The 13580-nt window shown below is 39.3% G+C and overlaps 1 protein-coding gene across 1 annotated transcript in view; it reads right to left on the bottom strand.

Annotated features, from left to right (window-relative positions):
* The window catches only part of SUGT1 (SGT1 homolog, MIS12 kinetochore complex assembly cochaperone), a 43502-nt gene extending 30880 nt beyond the window's left edge, over positions 1–12622 (bottom strand). Inside the window, exons 1-5 of the mRNA XM_043579970.1 lie at positions 12081–12622; positions 11931–11988; positions 4328–4418; positions 3573–3642; positions 2800–2870 (exon numbers count right to left, since the gene is read on the bottom strand). Of these exons, the coding sequence (XP_043435905.1) occupies positions 2800–2870; positions 3573–3642; positions 4328–4418; positions 11931–11988; positions 12081–12118 (328 nt within the window). The 5' untranslated portion in view covers positions 12119–12622. The remainder of the gene's footprint in view (positions 1–2799; positions 2871–3572; positions 3643–4327; positions 4419–11930; positions 11989–12080) is intronic.
* Positions 12623–13580: the final 958 nt, after the last annotated feature.

The following is a 13580-nucleotide window of genomic DNA, read 5'->3' as shown; positions in this document are numbered from 1 at the left end:
CAAGCAGTGCTTTAGGCACTCAGGGATTCAGCAGTGAATTAGACAGAAACCGTTGTCGTACCACAGTTTATAGCAAGCGTAAAATTACAGCTACAAATATACTAATAGGTTTAACATCTAGACATTCATCCTGAAGAATTAAAAAAAAAAAAAAAATTGCTTTTAACCAGTCAACCTACTGGTTCCCAGATACACAGAATCTCTATTTCCCTCACTCTCTTCTGTTAAAGGAGCTTCCTCTAGCACAACGAAATCAGATCTGAATTAGAGTCCCTACACACCATCATTTAGTGTGGAGTGGAAGCCTAGTAACAGACAGCTGGACTGGGATCTAAAGGCCTCTCCTGACCCAGGTTTGTTCTCCAAAGCAGCTACCTACCTATCCTGTCTACTATTCTCTCAGTGGCCTTCTTGTTACCATGCCATTCTTACCAAGGGCAAAAAACACCTCTGGGGCGCCTGCGTGGCTCAGTTAAGGGGCCAACCTCAGTTCAGGTCATGATCTCACAGTTCATGGGTTTGAGGCCCACGTTGGGCTCTGTGCTAACAGCTCAGAGCTTGGAGCCTGCTTCAGATTTGGTGTCTCCCTCTCTCTCTCTCTCAAAAATGAATAAACATTTTAAAAAATTTTTTTAAAAACCACTTCTGTACTTTGTGTAGTTGTCATATCTCCAGATTCCATGGGAGCCAACAGACGACAGATGGTGAACTATACACTTAAAAGACAGCAATGCAAACATGTATGTAAGCAAATTATTACAAGACTTAGAACAATGATGATACCTAAACAGTACAGGGTCTAATGAAATATAATGTTTAAAATTATTAAAAGTATTCTAAATAAAAGTTTACACACTCAATCTAATTACAAGCAAGATTATTTTGAAAAATAAAAATTTCTTAAAATGGGGTGCCTGAGTGGCTCAGTTGGTTAAGCATCCAATATGGGCTCAGGTCATGATCTCGCAGTTTGTGGGTTCAAGCCGTGCATTGGGCTCTGTGCTGACAGCTCAGAGACTGGAGCCTGCTTTGGATTCTGTGTCTCCCTCTCTGCCTCTCCCCCACTTATGTTCATTTTCTTTCTCTCTCTCAAAATTAAACATCAAAAAAATTGTTTTAATTTCTTAATATGAAATTTCCTAATACATTAATTTATAAGTGAAATCCAACTACACAGGCCTTAACTAATACCTATATACATGTACATACATATTCATTTTAGTGGGCGAAACAATTACATCAAAATCTTTGATTTAAATAACCTATTATTCAAATTAATCAGTAAATAAAAACCAAGCTTTCTACCATACCAAAGGAAAAAAAAAGTAATATTCTGAGTTATAAATTTTTTACCTTGTCTAATAAGGGAACCCTAACAATTTAACATAAATTTTCCCTAAAATTAAAAGAGCAAATCTGTTTTTAAATTAAATATCCTCAACAGCAATTTTACCAAAAACCAGACACCTTCATTTGAGGCAGACTGAAGTAATTCTAAGATAAAAGTCCATGGCAAGAAGGTATTAAAAAAGAAAAATTTTAGACGGGGAACTTTCTATTGCTCTAAAAAAAGAAATAAGGAATAGGGCTTTGAAGTCTAGAAAGGGGAATGATTCATGTCTCTTCAGGGTTTTCATATATGTATCATACAAGAAAACTGGACTCTAGAATTTGCCAGGAGTGGTGGTACGCTGGCTTGCTAAGCGAGTAACCTAATGGTTCACATACTACCACTCTTTCCTAATTTGTAGGTTCCGAATGCAAAGTTGGGCGCGCTGTCCTCTCCCGAGCAGGCATACAGAAGAAAAGCAAATAATCAAAACAATACAACAGTAAATTTTTAGAAACATAAAAACACAGTCATGCAATACTTTAAAGTAGAGATTCACAACCTCAGCACTACTGATATTTTGGATGAGATACTTCTCTCTGTTCTGGGAAATAATCCTGTACAACATAGAATGTTTACCAGTATCCCTGGCCTCTACTCACTAGATGTCAATAGCACATCCCCCATCCATCAGTTATGGTCATCAAAAATCTCTTCAGACATTATCAAATGTCCCCAAGGGAGTAAAATCTTCCCTAGTTAGGAACCACTGCTCTAGAGAACTGTGAAAAGACTCTATCATTAGAGGAAGATAAAATGACAGTACACAATACACAATAAGAATTCTGTAGTCTACGATTATCTATGAGATTACTTACAACTTTTGTCTGCCAGTATTTTGCAGACTTTTCTGGTTTTTTGGCTCTTTCAATTTCTATACATGTGCAGAGATATCCATACTACGAATTCTCACATACTTCTCTGAAGCTGACGTTAAAAACTCACAGTACTTTCAAAGCTCCAAGTTTCTTCCTATCACAATTTACCCAAACTGACACTACACTTCCTTATAAAAATTTCTGCTGTAAAACTTCCCATCTCAGCTACCTGAATAATAACTTAAACTGAATAGACTTCTGAAAAAAGAGCAAATGAAACTTTCACTTGTCTATCAGAAAAATATAAAGCCAGGCTAAGTAAAGGGAGCACACTGAGTCTTTATATACAGCTTTTAACTTCTAATGGCAAAGTTTACCTGTGATTTAAATGCTAAAGAAAGGACAATTTAATCAATTTTAAGTAAACTCAAATTTTGCAAACAGGAAATGTCAGTAAGAAAAGAAAAAAAGATGTTGGGTTTCTACAATGAACTTGAGATGAATCTGAGATTACACTAACAAAATTGAGCTGTGGTATTTAAAATACAGAAATAGTGGGTTAGTTTATTAACATACAATTCCAATACTTACTATCTAATTTCTGTCCTCCTACAAAAGTTTCTAGAGCAGCAGCAAAGTTTTTTTCATGGTATTCACATATCCTGCATGACCATATTAAAAACAAATACCACACACACGTGAGATCATGAAAAAAGGCTTTCTTTCTAATTAAATATCTTAGCATGCTCTACTGGTAAAAGAAATATTTTAAGTATATGTTAATAAGCCAAGAAGTTTTCTAATATACTGTAACATTAAATATATCTCCCATTAAAACCCTATTTTGGAACTCATTTCAGAAGGAATTTCTTGATTTTAATTATGTACACTTGCTTATTCCAAAATATAGTTGCACTAAGAAATTAAAGAAGTTTCTTAATAAAGTTACACTTAACAGAAACAAGCTGGGATATAAAGTACACAGATACAGCGCTTTCACAGCATTAAATGTAGCCTGTCTAGCTTGGTTGAGAAATATATTCTCTAGTCACTTAAATATAGTAAATCCCAAACAATGAACAAAAAGGGATATGAAATCCATCAGTTTCATCTATACCTTGCAATTACTCCAATCATTGCTATTTTAAAAAACACTAGTTATATATCTCCTATCACATACTAACTAGTTATGGAAGTATAAAATTATATTTAAAATTAAATCCTATTTCAGCTGTAAAATGTATTAATAAAATGTATCAATACAGAATTTACTATTTACATAAAACTTAAAATTAATTCATTCAACAAACTAAACACCTACTATCTATAGTCCAGATTCAATAAGAAGAGTGGTTATTGCATACCCTTTTCTCAGCATAGCAATGGAATTATTTGGATTAAGTTCAAGAGATTTCCTTGCATCAGCAACAGCATCTATATACAAAAAAAATTAAAAAATTTTTTAAAAATGGGGTTTTTAGTCAGTTATTTGTGGATCCTAACAAGTTACATACGGAACTTGAATCAGCCTTGGATTTTTAAGTTTTCAAGTTTGAAAATGGACAAATGCTTCTAAATTAGGAAAAACTAATCCAAGATATAATTCAAAAAACTTTACCCTCATACCTTATGAGCCTAATATTTAGCTTCCTTTTTAAAGCTATTCAGTCAATGAATAAAGCTCTGTGATAAAGTTCATCTAATTTTCTCATTAACATCATTTATGTAATTTGTCTCAAGGTATTTAATTTTTCCCTACCCAGATTCTCTATCCAGAATAAAGTTACACAATACAGAAAGGTATTCTTTTTTATAAAAATTGCAAACAAGAACATTTCATTTAAATACTCTGTGAAATAGTAAATGTAATGCTATTTTTTGCTAGCATATAAAATAACTACAAATGAAATCCATATAAATTGTCCACCCACTGAAGGAAGAAAAGATACCCAGAACATCTGTTTGGGTGTTGCTCAACAAGTTTGTCATGTTTCAGCTACTTTACACCCTGTATGAAAGACCAATTTAAAAATCCTCAAAGATAATCTCTACTGTGTATGATTCACTTTATCTTTGGCAACATGTACAACTTAAGAAAAAATACAGTAAGAAAAGTTACCACAGTAATTCCCAAGAAGAATGTAACAATAAGCTCTTTGACAATAATATTCTGCATCATCTGGTTTCTGTTCCAAAGCCTTAGTCAGCTCCTAAAATATAAACATGTTGACTGTTAGTACATGTTTTTTTAAAAGCAACTGAATTCTAATTAAACATGATTTTTAATCAAATAACCTATTATCATAAGCTATTTGGAGAAAGATAACAGGGAATTACAATAAGTCTGGAGCTTTTCTTTGCAAGAGAGTCGGTATCTCCCCTTCTCCGCTCTCCCCCACCAAAACCTACAATCTAATGTAGTATCTTAGCACAATTCCTGGCCTACAGTAGAAACTCAATAAATGGTAATTATTATCACCTCATTTATTCTGAAGAATTTAGATGATATACATTGACCATCACAGATTTTCTCCTCCTAATTTGGAAAAGACTCAAAGATCATGTAGAAGTTGACATGCCTAGAAAATGCAAAGCTGTCCAATAAAAACAAAGAAACAAACACAAAACCTAGAAGTTAAATCTAGAGCTCAGGGAAGTTAACAGAATCAATAAAGACACAAGCTTATCTGGCCCTCTCCTATCCTGTCAATGGCAGGCAACCCTAAGAAATTACAGCATTCTGTTTAAAACCCAGATACAATATCTCATAGAAAGCTACTATCAATTGATCAAGATTTAACATCAGATTAAAAGTTTGCCACCCTGGGCAGTCAAAAAAGTATGTTAAGTGGTAGCTGAAACGACACAAGAAGACACAACACGATCACAATCGGCCAACGACAAATATAGGCCAATAGGAATGCTTTCATTCTCTACCCAGTGCTCACACATTTTAGGGATTTGGTAGTTTTCTTAAAAGGTAAAATCATTTCAAAAGCCACACATCATTAATTTTGCTTTAACCCAGTAGTGTGGTTCTCACAAAGCAATGTATACTATACATGGTAATCATTTACCCAAAATCCAACACACCTAAGATCCACACCATTTTTTACTATCTTCACCTCTACCATCCTGATTCAAGCAATAATGAAAATCAAGATCTGGTTTACATCAATAGGCATAAAATGCTCCAATGTCTTTCGCTGACTCAGGACAAAGGCCCAAGTTCGTCCAGTGACCTGCAAGGCCCTCCCTGATACTACCCTCTGCTAGCTTTTCAACCTCCTCTCTTACTACTCTTCCCCTTGTTCGTCTACCCTAAGCAAATTGGCCTCCTTGCTGTTGTTCTTCAAACACCTTAGGACTCTGCACCTGCTGCTTCTCTCACTGGAAAGCTCTTTCCCCCAGACATGCACAGAAGATCTATTCCTTTACTTTCTAGTTAGTGATGAGGCTGTGCCAGAGACAGGATTCAAATCCAGTCTGCCTGACTCCAAATATGGTTTTAAACACTGCCTCTTGGTAATGTTGTTCCAAGTATCTTTCACACACCAATGACATTTTATTAATGTGTTTTCCTAACACTTTAAAATTCCTAAGTTAAATGATACCATCTTGCACTAAACTTTCAACAATTTTGAAAAGAGCTAATAGCTTCTTACCTATCTACTCAAATATATCTTCAAACCAAATTTCTAGCCTCTCCTAAGCAAGAAAACAGGTACATTTCAGGTCAAAAAAGCTACTATAAATTATATTAATATCTGGATCATCTAATTGTTTTATTTTTAACGTTTATTTAAAGTGCGACAGAGGGGGGAGAGGCAGAGAGATAAGGAGAGAGAGAATCCCAAGCAGGCTCCAGGCTGTCAGTGCAGAGCCCGACACAGGGCTTGATCTCACAAACCATGAGATCATGACCTAAGCCGAAATCAAGAGTCAGATGCTTAACTGACTGAGCCACCCAGGCACCCTGGGATTATTAACTTAGAAAGCATTTTTAAACATATGTTACATAACAAATCCAGGCCAGACACTGGGGGTACAAAGATAATTAAAATTAAAATGGAGTCAAGTAACAACTTCTGAATTTCAAAGAACCAACTTGCAAATAACCTTTAAAAGCACAAACTAACTGGTTAAGGAGAAACAGTTACGTGATTCAGTTAAATAAAACAACTTACTTGTTAGGCTGTTATTTTTGAAAACTTACCAAGGGACAGAGCACAAACTGAACATTATGACACAAATTTAAATCATAAACTACAATAACCAATTTACTTTGAATAAGCAATACACAGTATAATAAAACCAGAAAAAGTGAAGTTAAAACAATAATTTGTGGTTGTATGAACTACAACAGACTTGTGGCATGTTTTGAGAGTTCTACTGTTTCTGTGACAACAGTTGTTCACTGCTGGAGTACAAAGGGACTGAAGAAAGGTATCTCAGAAGGCAAGGACTTCAGTGCCAACATTTGATTCATAGTGGCAAAAGGCCATTCATTATGTAATGCAGACCAATGGGAAACATACTGTGAACATGTCCAAAGATATATACTTCCATAAAATGGGTTACACTATGGTCAAGCAATTTATAGTTCTAAAAATAAAGAAACTCAGTGAACTCTAAAGTATAATTACACTGAAATCTTTACCAAGATCATGACAAAGGAAATACCCTGATAATCCAGAAAAAATAAGGGAAAAAAACCTCCTTTTTAAGGCATTAAAATTGTTTAAAATTTGGACCTGAGAAAATGAATTTCTATATCTTTCCAGTTTCAGGCTTTGTAAAAATGCTACTCAACAAGATAACTTGTTGTTAAGGTTAAAAGCTAAAGCAGACTGCTCAGAGGGACCTAACTGCTGAAGGTATGTAGCTCTAGGTATCTCAATTTGACTCCATTTCCCTTTTTCTTCTAGCCACGCTAATCTCCAATCACAGATAATAAACAAGAGTGTCAACCCTTCTCCTTTCCTAAACTATCTAGCACTGCTGAAAACAAAAACCACACAGCCATGCACAACTGGTAACATTGCACATTTATGCTAACCAGCAACACTCTCAACAAAGCTATCAATGGTCAGTATCTTTAAAGTCAGCTACCAAACCTTTAATTATATTATACATCCCTAGACCTACCTCCTCCTCCAGAGGATGACCTTGATGCCTTGAACCCAGAGACTTATCACTTCTCAACTATATAACCTTGAGCAAGTTAATCTCTTTGGCCTCAGCTTCCTTGTGAGTAAAATGCAAATACCCACCTCAACTGTTCCAAGAATTATCGGGGGGGGGGGGGGGGGGGGGGTGGAGGGTGCCTGGCGGCTCAGTTAAGCATCTGACTTCGGCCATGATCTCATGGCTCGTGGGTTCGAGCACCGCATTGGGCTCTGTGCTGACAGCTCAGAGCCTGGAGCCTGCTTCAGATTCTGTGTCTCCCTCTCTCTCTGCCCCTCACCTGCTCACGCTTTGTCTCTCCTAAAAATGAATAAACGTTTAAAAAAAAAAAAAGATGCACAAAACGCCTGCCACCTTAAAGTTTACAATGGGGCCCACTTTAGATAGGATGGTCTAGGAAAAAAAGCTGAGATGACATTTCAGCTGAAATCTCAATAGGTCTTATCTAGTCCCACTTCACAGGAAACCTGATCCAGAGTGACAAGAGGAATTTTCCTGAGGTTATGGATTTATTATGAAACCAGGGTTTTGGATCCAAGCACTCTAATTCCAGAGCCTTTGCTTTTTTCTTTCATTTTTTTTTTTTTAATTAAATTTTACCCCCAGTGTGGAGCTCAAACTCATGACCTGAAGATCAAGAGTCACATGTTCTACCAACTAAGCCAGCCAGGCACCCCCAAAGCCAGTGCTCTTAACTGTTTATACTGGGTCTCAAAAGATCTCATAATCCATACATATGTTTTCTCTCCCTAGTGAGCTGAGACATCCTGTTCAAGTGTTTGACTACCCTAGTTAGTCTCTGCTATGTTCTCAGTGTACTTCATACACCACTCCATTAGAATATTTACCTTATATTTTACTAATCTGTTGATTTGTCTCTGTCTCCACTAGAATGCAAACTTCCTCAATGCTCTCTTTTCATCTTTAGATACCTGACTCCCAGCACAAAATTCATCAGTAATGTATATTGTATACTGAATGAATGAAAAAGGTGAATCAGCTTGATACATTTCCCCTTTAATCCTAATTGGATAGTCTTATATAAAAATGTAACATTTTAGGGGCGCCTGGGTGGCGTAGTCGGTTAAGCGTCCGACTTCAGCCAGGTCACGATCTCGCGGTCCGTGAGTTCGAGCCCCGCGTCGGGCTCTGGGCTGATGGCTCAGAGCCTGGAGCCTGTTTCCGTTTCTGTGTCTCCCTCTCTCTCTGCCCCTCGCCCGTTCATGCTCTGTCTCTCTCTGTCCCAAAAATAAATAAACGTTGAAAAAAAAAAAAATGTAACATTTTAGGGGCTCCAGGGTGGCTTAGTTGAACATCAGGCTCTTAATCTCAACTCAAGTCATGATCTTGCAGTTTGTGAAATCAAGCCCCACATAGGGTTCTGTGCTGACAGCTTGGAGCCTGGGGATTCTACCTCTCCCTCTGCCTCTGTCCCTCCCCCACTGGCTCCTGCACTCTCTCTCAAAATAAACGTAAAAAAAAAAAAAAGTTAACATTTTAATTGATATAACATCAAGTGTCCTGAATTTCAAAATGACTAGTTGACTCTTGAACAATGAGGTGTGTTAGGGGCACTGACCCTTACACAGTCAAAAATCCAATCTAACTTTTAACTCTCCAAAAACTTAATCCATAGATTTCTATTGACCAGAAGCCTGACTAATAACATAAACAGTCAACTGACACATATCGTGAATGTTGTATGTATTATATACTATATTCCTACAATAAAGCTAGAGGAAAAAAATTAAGAAAATCACAAGGGAAAAGCATTTACAGAATGGTATGTGCTGGGACACATCCATGTGTAAGTGGGCCAATGCAAACCCATGCTGTTCAGGGGTCAACGGTACTGCTAAACCAGCCCTTGAGAAAGTCTAGAGAGAAACAACCTCTCATCAAGGTTCCAGGCTTACTTATCATTACCAATTACTTAGTAACTAACATTTACCTGTTCATCTTTATGAGAAGGTCTTCTCAAGCTTTAAAAAGAACACTTCCTCTTAAAACAACTGGTTCTCCCCACTCCCAGTTTCTGACTCAGGTAGGTGGGGTGGGTCCTGAGAATGTGCATTTCTAGCAAGTTCCCAGGTAATGCTGCTACAGGTGGTCTGGGGAGGATACTTCTGAGAATTACTTTCTACAACACTAGACTCAGTGTGGAAATTTGTGTCCTGAGGGCCCCATTCTGCCTCTAATTGGCTATATACATCTTTGTGACAGATCATTTGGATTTCTTTGGGTCTGTTTTCTTCTGTAAAATGGAAGGGTAAGTACTAGACCACATGAAGTGTAAGAACTTTGAGTCCATCTGAGGTGGGGCCCGAGCATTTGCATTTCTAATAAATTCCCAGGTGACGCTGATGCTTCTGGTTCAAAAGCCACAGTTTAAGAACCAAGGTACTAAAGCTAACCACATGCCTATTCTATGCAATTTCGTTCTTAGGTATATACACCCAAAACAAAGTGCACGTGCTCACCAAAGTACACGTACAAGGAAATTCAGTGGCTTTACTCATACTAGCTAATAACTGGAAATAACCTAAACATCTACTGTTAGTATAAACTGGTTTTGTTTTGTTTTGTTTTGTTTTTGAGAGCACACAAGTGCGTGAGTGGGGGAAAGCCAGAGGGAGAGGGAGAGGGAGAAAGACTCTTAAGCAGGCTCCATGCTGAGCACGGAGCCGGAGGTGGGACTCAATCCCATGACCCTGGGATCATGACCTGAATCAACTGAGCCACCCACGCGCCCCTGTGCTATTTTTAAACAATGAAATACTACACAGCAGTGAAAAAAATAACTACTTCACACAATATGGACATATCTCACATGTTTAAAGCAAGACACAGTACCAACTCAACTGGGTAACTAGTCTATTATTCCGTTTATAGGAAGTACAAGAGAAAACAAAACTAATGGTGACAGAGGTCAAAATGGGAGTTTTCCTGGTGGGTAAGGGGAATTATTGGCTGGGAAGAAGGATGAGGGAGCTCTCAGGATGGAAGTGTTCCCCATATTGATCTGGGGGGTATACGCATGTGTAAAACTACAACTTCAGTAGCTGCAGACTTACGATGTTATACACACAACCTCAAAAAAATGTTCTTAAATAAAACAAGGGAGATGAGAAGTGACAACAAAATTCATTGCAACAATATCCTTTAAAAGCAACCCATATAAGCTAGATTTCCAATGAAGGCAGTGGGGCTAAGACGACCACAACAAATGTAGCTTCTGAAATTAACAGTTGTCTAGATGACCTACTGAATTATGGAGAAAAATGCTCAGTGCCTCCTGTAACATTATTCTAATCCTGATCCCAGAAGCTTCGCTGGGAAACAGAGCACAACAGATGAACCAACCATTTTATCCGAGGGCCTTCATATCTAGACCCCAAAAAACACACCCCAACTTAAAAGGTTCTAAAGGACCTGGCCCCTGGCTTCCTCCTGGCACCATCACTCACTCCTCTTTCATCCCCCTCTAGTGAAATGGGCCTTTTTGCTGCTCCTTGAGTCGGACAGCCTCATGACTTTGCATTGGCTCTTTTCCTGCCTGGAATGCTCTTTCCCCAGAGCTTCACATCACCCTCCCTCAGGTCTCTGTTCAAACACCACCTCTTCGGAGAGACTCTACTACCCATGTGGCAAATTTCGTTTAGCACTCCTAGCTAGAAAAAAAAACATCTTTTGCCTCAAACTGCTAACCTTACCTGTATTAGATATAACAACTAGACAAGGTTTGGTTTCCTCTTTCCCTCCTACTTCAAACCAAGAAAGCCCTCGCTGTATTTTGCGACCAATTGCATCATGTATCCCTCTCTTGGGCTCTCTTTATTACTTTTAATTATTACTTAAATCTTGCTCTTTTGACTTTTCTTTCTACCTTTATAGTCTTCCACTTCACACAAATACAAAGTGTCCTGTAAATACAAATGCAAGACATAATACAAGACTTTAATCCGTAGCAATCAGTGTCTTGTACAAAGCAACTCCAAAAAAAAGTTCTGATATATGAGTGGATAATGAACAGTGACAGGACATCTGGAAATATTCAGGAACACGGTAAAAGGTTTTTGTTCCAGCAGTCTGCACTTTTTAGCACAGCACCTGGTATATACGGATGGCAAGAATTATCATCAAGTGGAAAACCGAATTAACAAATATAATCAAGCCTAGATTTCACTTTTTCTCCTACTCACAAACGCCATTAAAAAAAAAACAAAACAAAACTGTTTCCAGGCCAACTATGAAGGTTAACTACGCCCCCAAGAAATAAAGAAGGCATTCCTAAGCAGCTACGAGGATGCAGTAACGCTCTACAACTGGGAGGGGACGTGAACAAGGGTCTGGAGTAACTGGGCCACTGTGGAACCGAGGACAGACGGACACTGTCAGGATTAAGGATGATACACAACATCAACAGTAACCCCGATCCCAGGAAGGCAGTGCTGAGAAAAGGCGGGGTCCGCTGGAACCCGTGGGGGCCGCGCTCTCCCAAGAAGAGTGGAGGAAGCGGAGACTGATTCTCTCACCTCTAACGCCGCCTGGGGGTCCTCGTCGATCAGAGCATCTGAGAAGCTCCGGAAAAACCTGCCAGCGAAAACAACGACATGCTCACTAAGGAGAGGGTGAGTGGGAGGGGGAGATAAAAAATAATTAGCGAAAAGAATAAAAACACGCACTTCTGGGCTGTTGCAGGTTCTGCTGCAGCTGCCGCCATCCCTAATAATCGCTGTTGCTGTTAGAGCTGCTACCACCGAGGTTACGAGCTGCGCCGCCGCCCAAGGGGGAAACTTCTGGAGAAACACAAACTGAGCTTCCGTCCTAAGTAGCCAACGAGCAGCCACGCAGCGTGCGGCGGGGGGAGGGGAAACGAAAAGCGAGCGCAGGGCGGGCTGGGACCGTGGAGGACTGAGTCTCGCGGCCGGCCGCGTCCCGTGACCAACACTCCCAGTCCCCGCCCTTCGCAGCCATGGTTACGGACGCGTGGGCTATTCATGTCTCCGCACTCCAACAGAGCCTTTGGGGGTAGTAGTTCAAAAGCATTTTTGTACCATACTGTTATTCCCCAGGAGCGTGTGACGCTTGGGAAAGTTTTGCACGTCTATTAATAATAAGCCACGTCGGGCTCCATTTTCACCACAGCTCACTATAATTCTTATCATGGCTCCCCGAGGCAGCCGAGGCTTTCATGACCTGTGACGTCATTCTGCACTACGTGTCTTTTCCGGGAGCGTAGTTCCGGCCTGTGCGTAGTTCCTGTGATTTATGCGCTGGGAATCCTAACAGACAAGGACTTGCCGGAAATCGTCCTGCCCTTGCAGATGCTAGACTGAAGGATGCACTTTGGTTCCGGTTCGCGTGTACTATTCCATTACCCAGGACTCCACAGCCGCAGGCTTTTTTCCTAGTTGGCTTCCCCGAGTGAGAAGAAAACTTGTTACGTCTAAAGGCACCAAAGGGAGGAAGGTGGCCTAATATTGTGTCAGTACTGTTTTACTTTTCCAATCTAGTCAGGACCTGTCCTCTCTCACCTCCCTTTGACACACGAAGATCTGATGGAAGCTTCTAGCAAGTTCCATGGACTAGGGGTGGAGGAAGGAGGAGGAAGTGGGAGCGAGCTGCCCAGTCAGTAGACATTAAACAAGTAAATGAACTTGAGTGTCTACTACATCCAAAATCTAAGCTAAGCCCTGGGACTCAAAGATGTTAATATCCGCTCCAGAAATTTAAACTCATTGTTTTAAATGCTAACGTGAATGGGAATAGCCATAATAGCAAGGACAGGCACTCAGCCCAAAAAAAGGTATAAGGATGGATTTCTCAAAGGTGTGATACCCGAGCCGCAGCCTCAAAAGCTAAATTAGAATTAGGACAGACAAGAACATGTGTTAGAAAAACGATGATATGAACTCTAAAATTGGTAGAGCCAAAATTCAAGTCAGGTGAAATGCCAGGTCATAAACGGCTAGATGTGGTCTTCTGAGGAGCTTGGATGTGATGCTCTTAACGATGGTAACCCATTACAGGATTTCTAACTTAAACAGGCCTTAACAGTCACATTTGCATTTTTAAAAGTATGTTATTGTCTCTGTGCTGTGGAAGAATGGTTAAAGGGAAAAGAACAGTTGTTGGGCACAACTGCTGTGTTTCAAGCCAAAATGACCCTCTTACATAGGTCA

Source organism: Prionailurus bengalensis, chromosome A1, assembly GCF_016509475.1.
Source record: "Prionailurus bengalensis isolate Pbe53 chromosome A1, Fcat_Pben_1.1_paternal_pri, whole genome shotgun sequence".
Lineage (NCBI taxonomy): Eukaryota > Metazoa > Chordata > Mammalia > Carnivora > Felidae > Prionailurus > Prionailurus bengalensis.
This window is presented reverse-complemented; position numbering and strand designations above follow the sequence as displayed.